Source organism: Hesperophylax consimilis, chromosome 26 (assembly GCF_061612785.1).
Source record: "Hesperophylax consimilis isolate HC1 chromosome 26, BYU_Hcon_1.0, whole genome shotgun sequence".
Lineage (NCBI taxonomy): Eukaryota > Metazoa > Arthropoda > Insecta > Trichoptera > Limnephilidae > Hesperophylax > Hesperophylax consimilis.
In genome coordinates this window covers 16,671,381-16,684,935 of record NC_142861.1, presented here as the reverse complement: position 1 = coordinate 16,684,935, position 13,555 = coordinate 16,671,381, and the positions used below count along the sequence as shown (strand labels likewise).

Here is a 13,555-nt window from a genome sequence, read left to right as displayed (position 1 = left end):
AGCACACTCAACCCTGAAACGGGTCTGTTTGAACGAGTTACACTTTCAAATTCTAACGAGAAATATGATGAGGATCAACTGGGCACAAATAATCATAGGTTTATTTTGAATCACGAAACGGGACAATTCGAATGCTTTGATGCTAACTCTAATTCTGAAGACGATCTGTTAACTAATGTACCGGACATAAAGGATAAACGAAAGTTGAATAAAAATTTACGAGTCCTGGGGAAAAAATACAGCGGTATTAAAAGAGTAAGTGGACGTACAGTTTACGTTAAAAGGGCTCAAAGAAAAATAAAAGAAACACCATGCAATCATCATGGCTTGAATTTATCCAATAGATCTTTTTTATGCGGATTGGTTAATGAACAAGCTCGCCTAGACGTGTTTAACTATTTCTGGAGCTTGTCAACATGGGAAGCTAAGAAAGCCTATATTTTCGGACTTGTAAATATCCGAAAAGTACTCAAGAGGCGACAACGGCGACAGCAATTAGAAGGTAGAAGTGCTTGGAAGCGCAACATTGGGGTCGACTGCTCCTTACCCAAGCTTAATGGTGAAAAAAGTTGAAGTTTGCAGAGAGTTTTTTAACGCCACATTATGTATTACAAAAGATACGTTTGCTCAATGGATATCATCAACACAGATTGATAACGATGATGAGAATCAAGCAACTACGAAACGAAAGACCAGAGTTCCTCAGTCTTTGAAGTCAGATTCCGTTAAAAAATGGTTGGACCTATTGCCTAAAGTTTTGAGTCATTATTGCCGCTTGACTAGTTCGAGAACATACGTGGAGGATGGTTTTAAATCCAAATCCGAAATGCATAAAATTTACATGTCGTGGTGTTCAGAAAACGGCATAACTAGCGTCCAAAGAAAGAAATTCTGTGAAATTTTAGAAAGTAATAAAATATCTATATTTAAACCACGCAAGGATCAATGCGACACATGCGTATCCTACAATCAATTCACATTAAAAAGAAAAATGAAGCAAGAGATGCAAAGAAGTTGGCTATTGCATCCTGCTCTGATCAACATTTAGTAGTAACAATGGACCTTCAAAGCACACAGCTTTGTCCGAAACTTTTAGTTTCCTCTCAATATTATAAGCAAAAACTTCAGTTACACGACTTTACCATTTATAAAAACAATACGAAAGATGTTTTTTTGTACGTTTGGCATGAAGGCGATGGAGGTGTTTCAGCAAATGAGTTTGTTTCTTGTATTATAGATTTTATAGAGGGAGAAATTAGAAAGGGATTCAAAAAAATTACTTTGATATCGGACGGCTGTGCTCACCAAAATAAAAATAAATTCCTCAGCAGTGCTCTGGCAGATATATCGAAACATATGAATATAGAAATAGAGCAACTCATATTAGAAAAAGGACACACAATGATGGAGGTGGATAGCGTCCACTCAACATTGGAAAAGCTTTGTACTCCTCCATTATACTCCCCAATGGATTATGTGGACCGAATGAGGAAAGCTAGACCATCCAAACCTTACTTTATTAACTCTATGCACGCGGCCGTATCAACTGTTGTTACGGCAAAAAGTCCATACTCACACGCGGCCGTATCAACAGTTGATACGGAAACTTTGAATGCCGATATTCCAGCGGTCTTTTGACATAAATTTATTTCCCGCTCGCTTGAACATTTGTAGAACTATCACGATGCTGACATCTACAAGAATTTCTCGAAAATAAATTTGTGTTTCATTTAAAAACATCGATAATCAAGTGAGCCTCTTCGCGCCTTCGAGTGCCATAGTTTACAATTTTGTCAACGGATGGCGTTAGTTCAATTTTGTTATTATTTTGTGACATAAAATTTACGTGTCCAGTTTTAGAAAAAGTTTTCATAACAAAAAATGATAAGTGCTCATGGTGTTCCACTTGTGTCTATCAACGCAGTGGCCTAATTACACACACGCCGAGCGAATGGCGGGACCACATTCAAAAGATACGGTACGTCTTTGTATGAAATTTTATGTTTTTGTTTTTATAAACATCCAAGAGTGTTGACACACGAGGATTTGTTATCAAATTGTGGAGAATAATCTGTTCTGTCTATACAGGGTGTATCGGCACTAACCCGACAAACTTTAACCAGCTATTCCTTAGCACATTTGGAGTAAAAAATGTTATGGGCACTTTGCTGTCCGGTAGCATTTTTTTTTCAATTAAAAACAAAAAAATTTAAAATTTCCACACTACATCACTCTCATTGGCATTGCGTTTCGTGTTCAACAGCTGTTATAAGCAAGTATGTCAAAAAGTGTCTTCGCTCTTTCGCACACACTAAATAATAATAGTTAAAAATGAGACGAATGGTGCCGTGCTATTTCGTTGTGACTGTAAACGTGCGCCAATATAGGTACACACGTGCATTATTCAACGGAATTCGAATAAAATATTTGCCAGATGGGTTTTCAAACTTTGACAAAGGATAAAACAGTGGTGACATGTGGTGAAAATATGAATAGTAAATTTTTTATTAAAAAAAAACGTTACCGGACAGCAAAGTGCACATAAGATTTTTTACTCCAAATATGCTAAGGAATAGCTGGTTAAAGTTTGTCGGGTACGTGCCGATACACCCTGTATAGTCCAATAAATCATGCCAGAATGCTATAATTTGACATTTAATTGCGTGCATAGGTATTTGAAAATATGTACCGCGTACGGGTATAGATAAAACGGAGCAAATTAACGCGTTCAAAAGGTTAAGTATCTCGATTACAATTTTTTTAAGGCTTACGATACACTCTCCAGTAATTACTGCACTATTCGTCCAGGCAAAAAGGTTGGAGATCCTACAGTTACCCAGATCAGAGGGCTGCTCTACAAGCACGGTGAGGTTATGTACAAACTCCGACACATTGATAACTGGACACTTCTGCCTCAAAGGAGAAGGCAAGATTTATACACAACACCACAACCATTGTACACAGAACAAAAAAAATTGATAAGTCTAAGTTTGAGCAATTACAATCCTTAAAGTTATATATGCATCGAGATTATCATTCATTTTATGATAATCTTAAATATTGATTTTGTTGATTACTATCGTACCTTCTATTTTTATAACATTTTAAAGATCTCAATAGTTATTAGATGAATGTTTAGTTTACTAGCAGGCGTTCTCATTGTTTATTTACATAACTGAGAAGTTATTTATTTTGTTTAAAAGTTTTAATTATTATGATTGTATTATTGTTCAATAATGTTTGATTTGTAATAGGTATAATAACTATCTACTTGATTTTATTCTTTTAATAAATAAATTGTAATAATCTCGAATAGTGGTTTGGTAGATTACATTATGTGCCTTCTATTTTTTATAAAAAAATTTAAGATCTCAATAGTTATAAGACCAGCAGGAGTTATCATTGTTTATTTACATAACTCATATGTTATTTGTTTTGTTAAAATGTTGTAATTATTATGATTGTTTTAATGTTGAATAATACGTAATAGATATAATACTAGTTACTACAATCTACTTGATTTTATTCTTTCAATAAATAAAATGTAATAATCTCGAATAGTGATTTGGTAGATTACTTACGTACCTTCTGTTTTTTTTATAAAATTTTAAAGATCTCAATAGTTATTAGACCAGCAGTTTGTTTATTTACATAACTGAGAAGTTATTTGTTTTGTTGAAAGTTGTATTTATCATGATTGCATTATTGCTGAATATTGTTTGGTTTGTAATAGGTGTAATACTAATGATTATCTTCTTGTTTTTCTTCTTTTGATAAATAAAATGTAATAATCTCAAATACTGATTTTGTTGATAACTTAGGTACTTGTTTTTTTTCTTTCAATAAATAAAATTTAATGTGTAATAAACTTGTTTTTCTATCTTACTCAAAATATTTTTAGTTCACCTTCACTCGATAATTACTTATTTAAAAGTAAACTTTCAGCTGGGAAAGATAAAGATTCGTTAGAAATAGGTTATTGGTTTGTTATAAATGCTTTGCGCATACGTTAATACATTTAAATTATACGCAATTTAAGAATCACTATCATTTCTAACTGAATGCAAAATCCGTCATGTCTGAAATGTACGTACATCAAAATCCGCTATATGCTACCTCTAACACAAAGCGGATTTAAAGACCCATATAAAATCAGCTATGTGTCATTTATTCACAAAATTAAATATAACCGCCAAAGAACTAAATATTTAATTGTAAATTATCATTTATACAAAATCCGGCGTAAATATCTAATTTTCTGTATATTTTGATGTTAAAAAATGCGATCCATTGTTGAATTAATCAGTTTTTTCCTTCTCCTGAAAAGTAACGTTTTTTTACATAGCGGATTTTGCAAGCGCAGCGACGATATATAATATATTACATGCAAATCTGGATTTTTTGTTTGTTAGTTAAATAATTGATATAATACTATTACCTTCCATCCACTATCAATATGGAAATTGAGATCTTCCAACACTGGTTTATCGCCATCATTGTAGCTTAGGTTGACCTGCTTGAAGGTAACGGAGCCACCAGAGGGCCAATTCTTGGGAGTTGGCTTGTCTGGAATCAAAGAAAATGTGTTACAAAGATAAAAATAAAACATAGGTCATGTCCATAGAAAATAGAAACAAAGGTAGATATGACATGGAAGCGTGCCGAATTTCACCGAGCTATAACCAAACTACACGGACTATCAAAACGGCAAAACCAATGGAAGTTATGCGTTTGGCAAGTAGGTAGAAACAAAGGCGAGATATATGATTTACAATAGTATGACTGAATTATGTCTGTGAAATGTTTGTGCAAGCTGTTTCATACTAATAATTTTTCACGGCTTGTCTTCCTACTTTCTGTTTTATGTATTGTGATTTATATACCTTTAGAATTTTATCTTAGCAATCGCTAGTTAGATTAACTCTTTGCACGCGGCCATATCAACTATTATTACGGCAAAAAGTTTACAATCAAACGCGGCTGTATCAACAGTTGATACGGAAACTTTGACGGCCGATATTCCAGCGCTCTTTCGTCATAAATGTATTTCTTGCCCACTTGGACATTCGTAGAACTATCACGATGCTGACATCTACAAGAATTTCTCAAAAATAAAATTGTATTTCATAAAAAAAGATCGATAATCAAGTGCGCCTCTTTGCGCCTTTTAGTCCTTTAGTTTACATTTTTGTCAACGGATGGCGTTAGTACTAGTATGTCATTCACAACTTTTCATAACTAAAAATGATAAGTGATCATGGTGTCCTGCTTGTGTCTATCAACGCAGTGGCCTAAGTACACACACGCCGAGTGAATGGCGGGACCACATTCAAAAGATACAGTACGTCTTTGTATGATATTTTATGTTTTTGTTTTTATAAACATCTAAGAGTGTTGACACATGAGGATTTGTTTTCATATTGTGAAGAATAAATAATCTCTTCTGTCTATAAAGTCCAATAAATCATGCCAGAATGCTATAATTTGACATTTAATTGCGTGTATAGGTATTTGAAAATATGTACCGCGTACGGGTATAGATAAAACGGAGCAAATTAACCCGTTCAAAAGGTTAATAAAAGCAGCCATTACCAAAAAAATAAAAACATATTGTAATTTAAGGCCGAAACACCCATTTCACAGTAATTCCAGTGTAAAATTGGCATTGAATGGCAAATCAGCACCATTTTGTTTTTATATCATTTGAAAGGTCCTGGTTAAATGCCAATTCTAAACCCGTTTCATCTTTTGAACAATTTTTGATCAACATAATAGTACAACTGGCATGTTGTTATGGTTGTCAGTTGATTACAATATTGTAGAAATCTGAAATCGGCGTTGAACGGGAACCTTTCAATATCAAAAAAATAAAATGGCCATTTGATGCCAATGTTACATTGGAATTTCAGCGAAAAACTCCTACCTAACAGAACAAGGCTCAATAAAATAACATTGGTATATCGCATTACCTCCTTTATGAAGTCCCTGCTCCTGTTCAACATTAATATACTGCAGCACTCTCTCCACACTGGTGAGGTGCGCCACCACCTCTGTGACCTGCTTCACGCCAAACTGGAAGGTCGACGTCAACACCAGCGACTGTGAAATGGCCAGGCCCACATGGCCCGATAGGATGGACCCTGGAACACGGAGCAAGATGAATCATTCAAGCATGAAGTAATCAGAGTTTGTAACTTAACAAATGGATTACAATCTTCAGATGATCGACCAGTTCACGTACTACCAATGAAAGATCGGGTCACTTTTAATAAAAAGATTAGATCATTTGAACGATGAGCCGTTAGCTCAGTCAGAACTCGTGATGGGCATATATAGATGTATATGTACATTTTGTAGACCTGGCGTCTCGAATCTCATTCTTGGGATATAAAAATTATGGTAGATACCAATCTGAAATAGGCTGTCATTGCGGTTCCAGCCTGGAATATTCTGTTCTATCCTCCAGTTATACCCAATAACTTCACCAGTGAGTCGTCTAAAATGATTAATCGGTCCAGGACAAGTAGGAAATGCTGTCCTTGTTCTAACAGTATTTTAATACAAGATGCTCTGAGAAACAATGTTGGGAAACACATTAAATGCGTGCCTTACGATTGTACATGGTTGATATTTGTCGCATGAGAATGAATCACTTCCTTTCCTTCCTTTCCTTAAAAATACTCTCCTCACAGCATTCCCAAGGTTATATACGTTTGTTTAAGGGCCTCTTGGGCGGGGTTAAAAAAACAATAAAGAAATTCTAGAATTAAGAAAAAAAATATGTATCTCGGAAAGAGAGTATATTTTAAAGGTCGTACCGTCGTTGAAGAATATGAATGAAAATGTGACGCACATGACAAACATAATGCATACAATATCGAGCCAGAAAGCCAGTGTGCATCTGCTGGCCAAGAACTGGTACCAGGCGGCTGTGTGGATATCCTGAAACAAAGAGCAACATTTAGTAGACAAAAAAATTATGAGAAAATTGTTCTTTTGTTTATTACAATGCACTAACAAAGCCCTTCTTCCACAAGGATACGCAAACGTCCGATACTCGTTGATTCAAGTTTTTTTTGCAACTACCGCTATACATCTGCACATTCAATTCAGTTTATCCATTTAATAACATTACAAAATTCAGGTCATAAAAATTCTTCCATTAATATAAACAGTTGGTATTAGTAAAAATAGAGCTTCATTTATGCTAAAAATGTCGATATCCGAATTGATTCTTTTCAACAGCAAGATTGCTCTCCCCACAGGCATGACCTGCAGGCAAGTTAGTTCTGCAGGCCGGGAAATAAAACAGTCTATGTAGTCGGTGACAGAGATAACCATCGGAAACATAGAAATGAATGCTCTCCATGATGTAAGAGTTTTCAAACCATCAGTCTGAAGATTCCTACAGTTCATTCCAAGCAAACCCAAAAGAAAGTCAGTAGGATAGAGCACGGGTAGTAGCCATACTCCCTCATGTAGGGAAATCTTAAGAATTTCTTCTGAACTCTCTCCAATATGAGAGAATACTTTACCTGGTGTGGACTCTAAATTATCGACGCACTTTCAAGTCTACTCCTTACTAAGGAATTAAGTAAAACTATAAAAAGCCGGGTATCTCCAAAATTCCTTGCAGTGGGTAGAACAAAGCCCAGAATATTCAGTGAAGTGCTACAAACCGTCTCAATATGATCATAAAATGTCAGCCTACTATCAAACATGATTCCAAGATCCTTCATGGTCGCAACATGTTTTAAACTTCGGGCGTCCATTGTATACCGGTAATACCAGGTATGACTCGCCGTACTCACTTTGTACACTCATGTCGTCAAGACTTTAAACATGGTGTCACTTGTGTCATACTATTTGTAATAATGTGTGTGCTTTAGATCAATGCTAGGAACAAATAATCACAGACACAGCAACTGTTTTGGGTGTTAGTGAGGTTATGAAAGCTTTGACATTTCGAGAATTCAACGATAATTGGTATAGGTACGGGCTGCACGCCACAAGTACCTAACCCAACAGTATCGGATACTTGCATATCTCTGTGGAAGAAGGACCAAAGATCATAATCTAAAATCAGTGAATCAATCTTACACAATATAGTTCTCATACAAGCAATTCTTATAAATGTAAAATACAAATTTCAACAAAAATCAAATAATATTTATTCGTCCACATTTGAATTTCTCAACTCTTTGCACGCGGCCGTATCAACTGTTGTTATGACAAAAAGTTCATACTCACACGCGGCTGTATCAACAGTTGATACGGAAACTTTGACGGCTGATATTTCAGCGCTCTTTCTTCTTAAATGTATTTCTTGCTCACTCGGACATTCGTAAAACTATCACGATGCTGACATCTAAAAGTATTTCTCAAAAATAAAATTGTATTTCATAAAAAAAGATCGATAATCAAGTGCGCCTCTTCGCGCCTTTTAGTCCTTTAGTTTACATTTTTGTCAACGGATGGCGTTAGTACTAGTATGTCATTCATAACTTTTCATAACTAAAAATGATAAGTGATCATGGTGTCCCACTTGTGTCTATCACCTAAGTACACACACGCCGAGTGAATGGCGGGACCACATTCAAAAGGGTACGTCTTTGTATGAAATTTTATGTTTTTGTTTTTATAAACATCTAAGAGTGTTGACACACTAGGATTTGTTTTCATACTGTGGAGAATAATCTATTCTGTCTATATAGTCCAATAAATCATGCCAGAATGCTATAATTTGACATTTAATTGCGTGCATAGGTATTTGAAAATATGTACCGCGTACGGGTATAGATAAAACGGGGCAAATTAACGCGTTCAAAAGGTTAAATGTTTGAGTTAATAGTACTCGATGATCGCTCGATTATCCACCATTATTTTTACTAGTTGAAAGCACAAAATCAACAATTCGCCAGTATTCATATATCAAATTGAATAGTCCGCCATGTGCCCACACTTGAGCGCCAAGCTTTGGACACCAATGGCTTTGGCTACTCATCAATAGTATCACCATTACACTTGACGGCAGATCAATTGCTGAAATGGGCTGAGAATTGGTGAGGTCTATTATTAAATTTGAAGTGGCAACTGTCGAAAAATTCAGAATGGATAATCAATTAAAACGATTTAACGATTAGGCCTTAGCAAATCATGGCCGTATAAGGTGAAACATGGATGACACCGCACGGGAACTGATTTTTATGTTGTACTGAAAATTTTATTACCTGATGGGCATCAAACTCGCGTGTGAGGCGCTCTTGGGCCCCCGAAGATCTGATGGTGGCGATTCCTTTGATGGTGGCACAGGCGTGGGAAAACACTGGACTCTTGGCTAGAATCAAACAAAATTGATGATCAAACAAGTTGTTATTCGAATGCAACATTATGTCAAAATTTCAAATCAATTGATGAAGAACTTTCTGAGATTTAAAATTTTGAACAAATGAATATTTACATACTTATTTATATATACTAGCTGTACCCCGCTAGGCGTTGATGTGACAGTCATTCTGTGCAGATAGAGAAACAATAGATTCAATAGATAGACAATCGTGTTGCTTTTATGTGCAACAGATGGCGCTGTATTAAAAAAAAATTATTTGTGTCCAACAGATTGCGCTGTTTTTCAAATGAGCATGTTTTTACCTGTCACACGTAACATCTATATAATATAAATATATAAAGACATACGCGTATTCGAATGCAACGTTATGTCAAAATTTTAAAGCAATCGGTGAAGAAGTTTCGGAGATTTAAGATTTCAAACAAACGAACATTTACGTTTTTATTATATAGATATTTAAAAACGTATACATATAAAGATAATGTATTTATTTAGAATTTTCCGCAATATGCTAATATGTATTGTGTAGTCTATTGACATTTGCAGTAGACCATACAACGTAGAGAAATAGTAATACATAATAAGTATTGCCCCAAATAATTTCAAGTTATGGCAATTTCTTTAATTCAGGCATTTAAAAACGATTTTTTTTTATAACCACTTTAGCGATGGGGAATTGATGGTGAATACAAAATAATTGCTTTGAGCGATAAATATTTCTGGGCATTCATTCGGTTTTGGATTCGGCCACGCTCATTAAATAAATCATACTCGAATACTAATATGGGCACATAAACAGCTTACAGTTTATAATTGAGCTGCTGCGCGAATTTACAACGGAAGCTCGGCATTTCAAAGGTTAAAACAGTCAAATGATTGCTTACTTATTCCTTCAAGCCGCTTGATATCCTGGGCGGTGCTCAGATACATGGATATGAGTAGGTAGAACAGTCCCAGCACAACGCCGGTGGGGATGAGGAGCCACCGGTTGGTGATGGACACCATGACTAGGGCACTGGCCATCAGCACCATGATCTGGATCGCCTCCATCATGTCCTTGGGCATCATCTCATCAATGGTGCCCATGTCCTTGGAGAAACGGTTGAGAATACGTCCTGGAAAGATGATGTCATTTATTGTAAATGATTAACCACCTAAGCGTATATATTCAGAATCGAAACGTTGCAATGGCTTTGGCCGTGTTTGGTGACCAGATCTACCCTATCTCCATTCCCCTCCCACTACCTTCAGCATCAAAATATACCCCAAATAGTCTCACAGCTACAGACGGTTGGAAGCAGTTGGGAAATAAAAAAACGACACAAATTGGATACCTTAGGCACATATCTGTTTACGCCACGTAATATGAATGCGTTACAAGATTATGGAGATGAATTATTAGCAAATACCTGAAGGATTGTGGTCGAAAAAGCTCATTCTCGCCCTTAAAATTCTGCTGAAAACTTGTCTATGCAGACCCTCTGATGACTTGATACACGCCTTGAAGAACAGTGTTGTACCCAATATGGTGACGACGATGCAGATGAGAATCAACGCCGAGTATACGTAGAGATACTGTAGGGTTGTCCAGGGTCCAATAAACTCTGACAGATTGGACATTGGACTGCTCTTATTCCACGATTTAGAGAAGCTTTTGATTTTGGGGCCGGTGAGGTTATGTTTCTTCATGAATGTCTCCAGGGTGTGATTGTATTGTGGGTTTAATTCGTAGTTTAGTATCCCATAAGATGGCTCCAGGTTTCCAACGGATGCGGTCAGGAATAGATCTTCCAGCTGCTTCATTATCAGCTGGTTCTGGGTGTGCTGGTTGGTCCTAAAATGTTAAATAAGCATTTCGATGAATATTTTCGAAGGAAGCAAATACTTTGGGGTGTGACATATTGAATGAAAAAACATACACTTAGTAAGACACCACTTTATTTTTGAATTAATAACAATAGCCAACCGGGTTTCGCTTGTCCCAAGCTTCATCAGGACTAAATATCAACTCTGTAAATATTTATCATTTCGATAAATATTTACATTAAACATTTGATCACAAAATTTACATGCCACATTTAAAATTATTGTAGCTTTTATTTATTTATATATATTTTTAGGCACATTATGGAACTAACTAAGGCCAGACTATTCACGTCCAAATAAATCTATTTGAATTTCACTTTTGTTTTCGTTAATGAATGAATGCAAATCTTGGAAGTAGTAACCCACTTCCCGACATCTGATATATTATAGTTTTTTGATGGGTTGATTTTATAAACTTAAATAATCACATTATACCCACTCTGGAAAGAAGCCATTCCCATGTCATGAATATAATTTTTACTTAACATCTGCAACGTCAAAATAAACTGTTAAAGTGCTCAAAGGCGGTCAGGAGAGAAACCACTCCCATGTTCCAAACGCAACTATTGTTATTCTCAAAAAATATCTTTGAAAAATTGCATTAAGCATTCAGGATAGAAACCATTCACATGTAATGAATGCAACTATTTGTGATTTCTTAACACTTCGGTAGATTTAGTTTGTCGTTCGTGACAGAATGTACGTGACCTGGCATGGCCCGTAGTTTGGGAAACAGTATTATAGGTTATGTGTGTGTGTGTGTTACCAGTAAGTGACCCAGTAGTCGGACATGCTGGCCGTGAGCTGGCTGAGCGTCAGCGCCACCACCATGGCCACCAGCAGACAGGGCCGGCGTCCCACGCTCCAATACTTCCAGAACACGCTGGCCCGCATGCGCCCCGTCACCAGCACCTCGGCTTCCTCTTCCTGTGCCACCGGCTCCTTCTCCTCGCATTCCATCTTTCCCGTCGACTGGAAAATTCATAAATAAACCAATCACGGAAGATTCATATATATGTCATCAGATTAAAACAAACTCTACGTTAAGATCCTTTTCAGCACTCTACCTATTAGAAATGGTTGATTAATGGGTTGTCACTGCAGTTCAAATTTCTGAGAGCAGAAGATAAGGAACAGGTTCCAAAAATAACCAGTTCCTCAGAGAAATTATTTCGGCGGTTTCATAGACGGCAAAGAAACCGGTTAAATTTGAAAAAAAACGGCCAGCTAAATAACCCGCTCAAAATTATATTCAATTATATCCCGGCTCAAAAAGCTTTTTTACTGCGGAAAAAACGAAATGCTCAGATCAAAAAAAAAAACTTTTTGTGGGTTTTCTATGTGATGTAGATTCACGAGTTTCCCGCTTTTCGGACTTTCTTCCTAATTTCCTTACTAATTGCGCCTGCACAAAGCCGACACTGGAGGCATGGTAGTTATCCCATGGTAGGTTCCCACTCAGGTGTTGAGGGTTCGATCCTCTACTAGTTTAGACCTCTACCATTGCATAAACAACATTTTCCACTTATAATGGTGGATGTGAGTGGATTTTCAACATTCTGAGATTATTTGTAATACGGAAATGGCACTTTCTAAATTAAAAAAAGGCTTTTTTAAACAATATTATCAAAATAACAATAATACCTAATCGCTAATTGATCGGTTAAAATGCATAATTTCTTGCTATGGTTTACCTATGACTTATTTGAATTCGTTAATTTGCTATTTGCCCTCTAGGCCAGTGTTCCGCAAAGCGTGTGCCGCAGCACACCAGTGTACCGTGGTCATCAGTTGGTGTGCCGCGGAAAAAATTCAAGGTATTTTGAAGACAATAAGAAAGCAAATGGGAACAGATGAGAGATAATATCAGTCACTTCTGTTTCATACGTACGATGGCTTTCTAGCGGAAAGTGCTATTTCGGATTTACGAGCTAAAAAATGAATCCCAGACGTTTTTAGAGGCCCAGGGTTCATATTTTGTTTCTGTGTTTAAAAAAGAAGAATGGGTAGTAAAACTTGCATATCTGGCGGATATATTCGCTCATTTAAATGAGCTCAACAGAAAAATGCAAGGCAGGAATTCTTATATTTTAACGTCTCCGGACAAACTTGAAAGCTTTCGAGCTAAGTTGGTGTTATGGATCAGCCACGCTATCAGTGGTAGTAATGAATTGTTTCCAAATGTCATAGCAGCCGATTCAGAAACAAAGTGCAGGCTTTGATAGTGAAACACTTGGTGCTATTAGCAGAAAAAATGAACTGTTATTTTCCTAAGTGTGACCTACAACCTATGGATTGGATACGAAATCAACTCTTGGATAACATGTCCCTTGGACACTT

The 13,555-nt window shown here is 36.3% G+C and overlaps 1 protein-coding gene across 1 annotated transcript in view; it reads right to left on the bottom strand.

The window, feature by feature from the left end:
* LOC149411199 (ATP-binding cassette subfamily C member 4-like) overlaps positions 1–13,555 on the bottom strand; it is a 92,582-nt gene that overhangs the window by 11,582 nt on the left and 67,445 nt on the right. The window contains exons 14-20 of the mRNA XM_089647289.1: positions 11,982–12,187; positions 10,759–11,183; positions 10,234–10,464; positions 9,231–9,337; positions 6,819–6,942; positions 5,970–6,140; positions 4,439–4,566 (exon numbers count right to left, since the gene is read on the bottom strand). Of these exons, the coding sequence (XP_089503415.1) occupies positions 4,439–4,566; positions 5,970–6,140; positions 6,819–6,942; positions 9,231–9,337; positions 10,234–10,464; positions 10,759–11,183; positions 11,982–12,187 (1,392 nt within the window). The remainder of the gene's footprint in view (positions 1–4,438; positions 4,567–5,969; positions 6,141–6,818; positions 6,943–9,230; positions 9,338–10,233; positions 10,465–10,758; positions 11,184–11,981; positions 12,188–13,555) is intronic.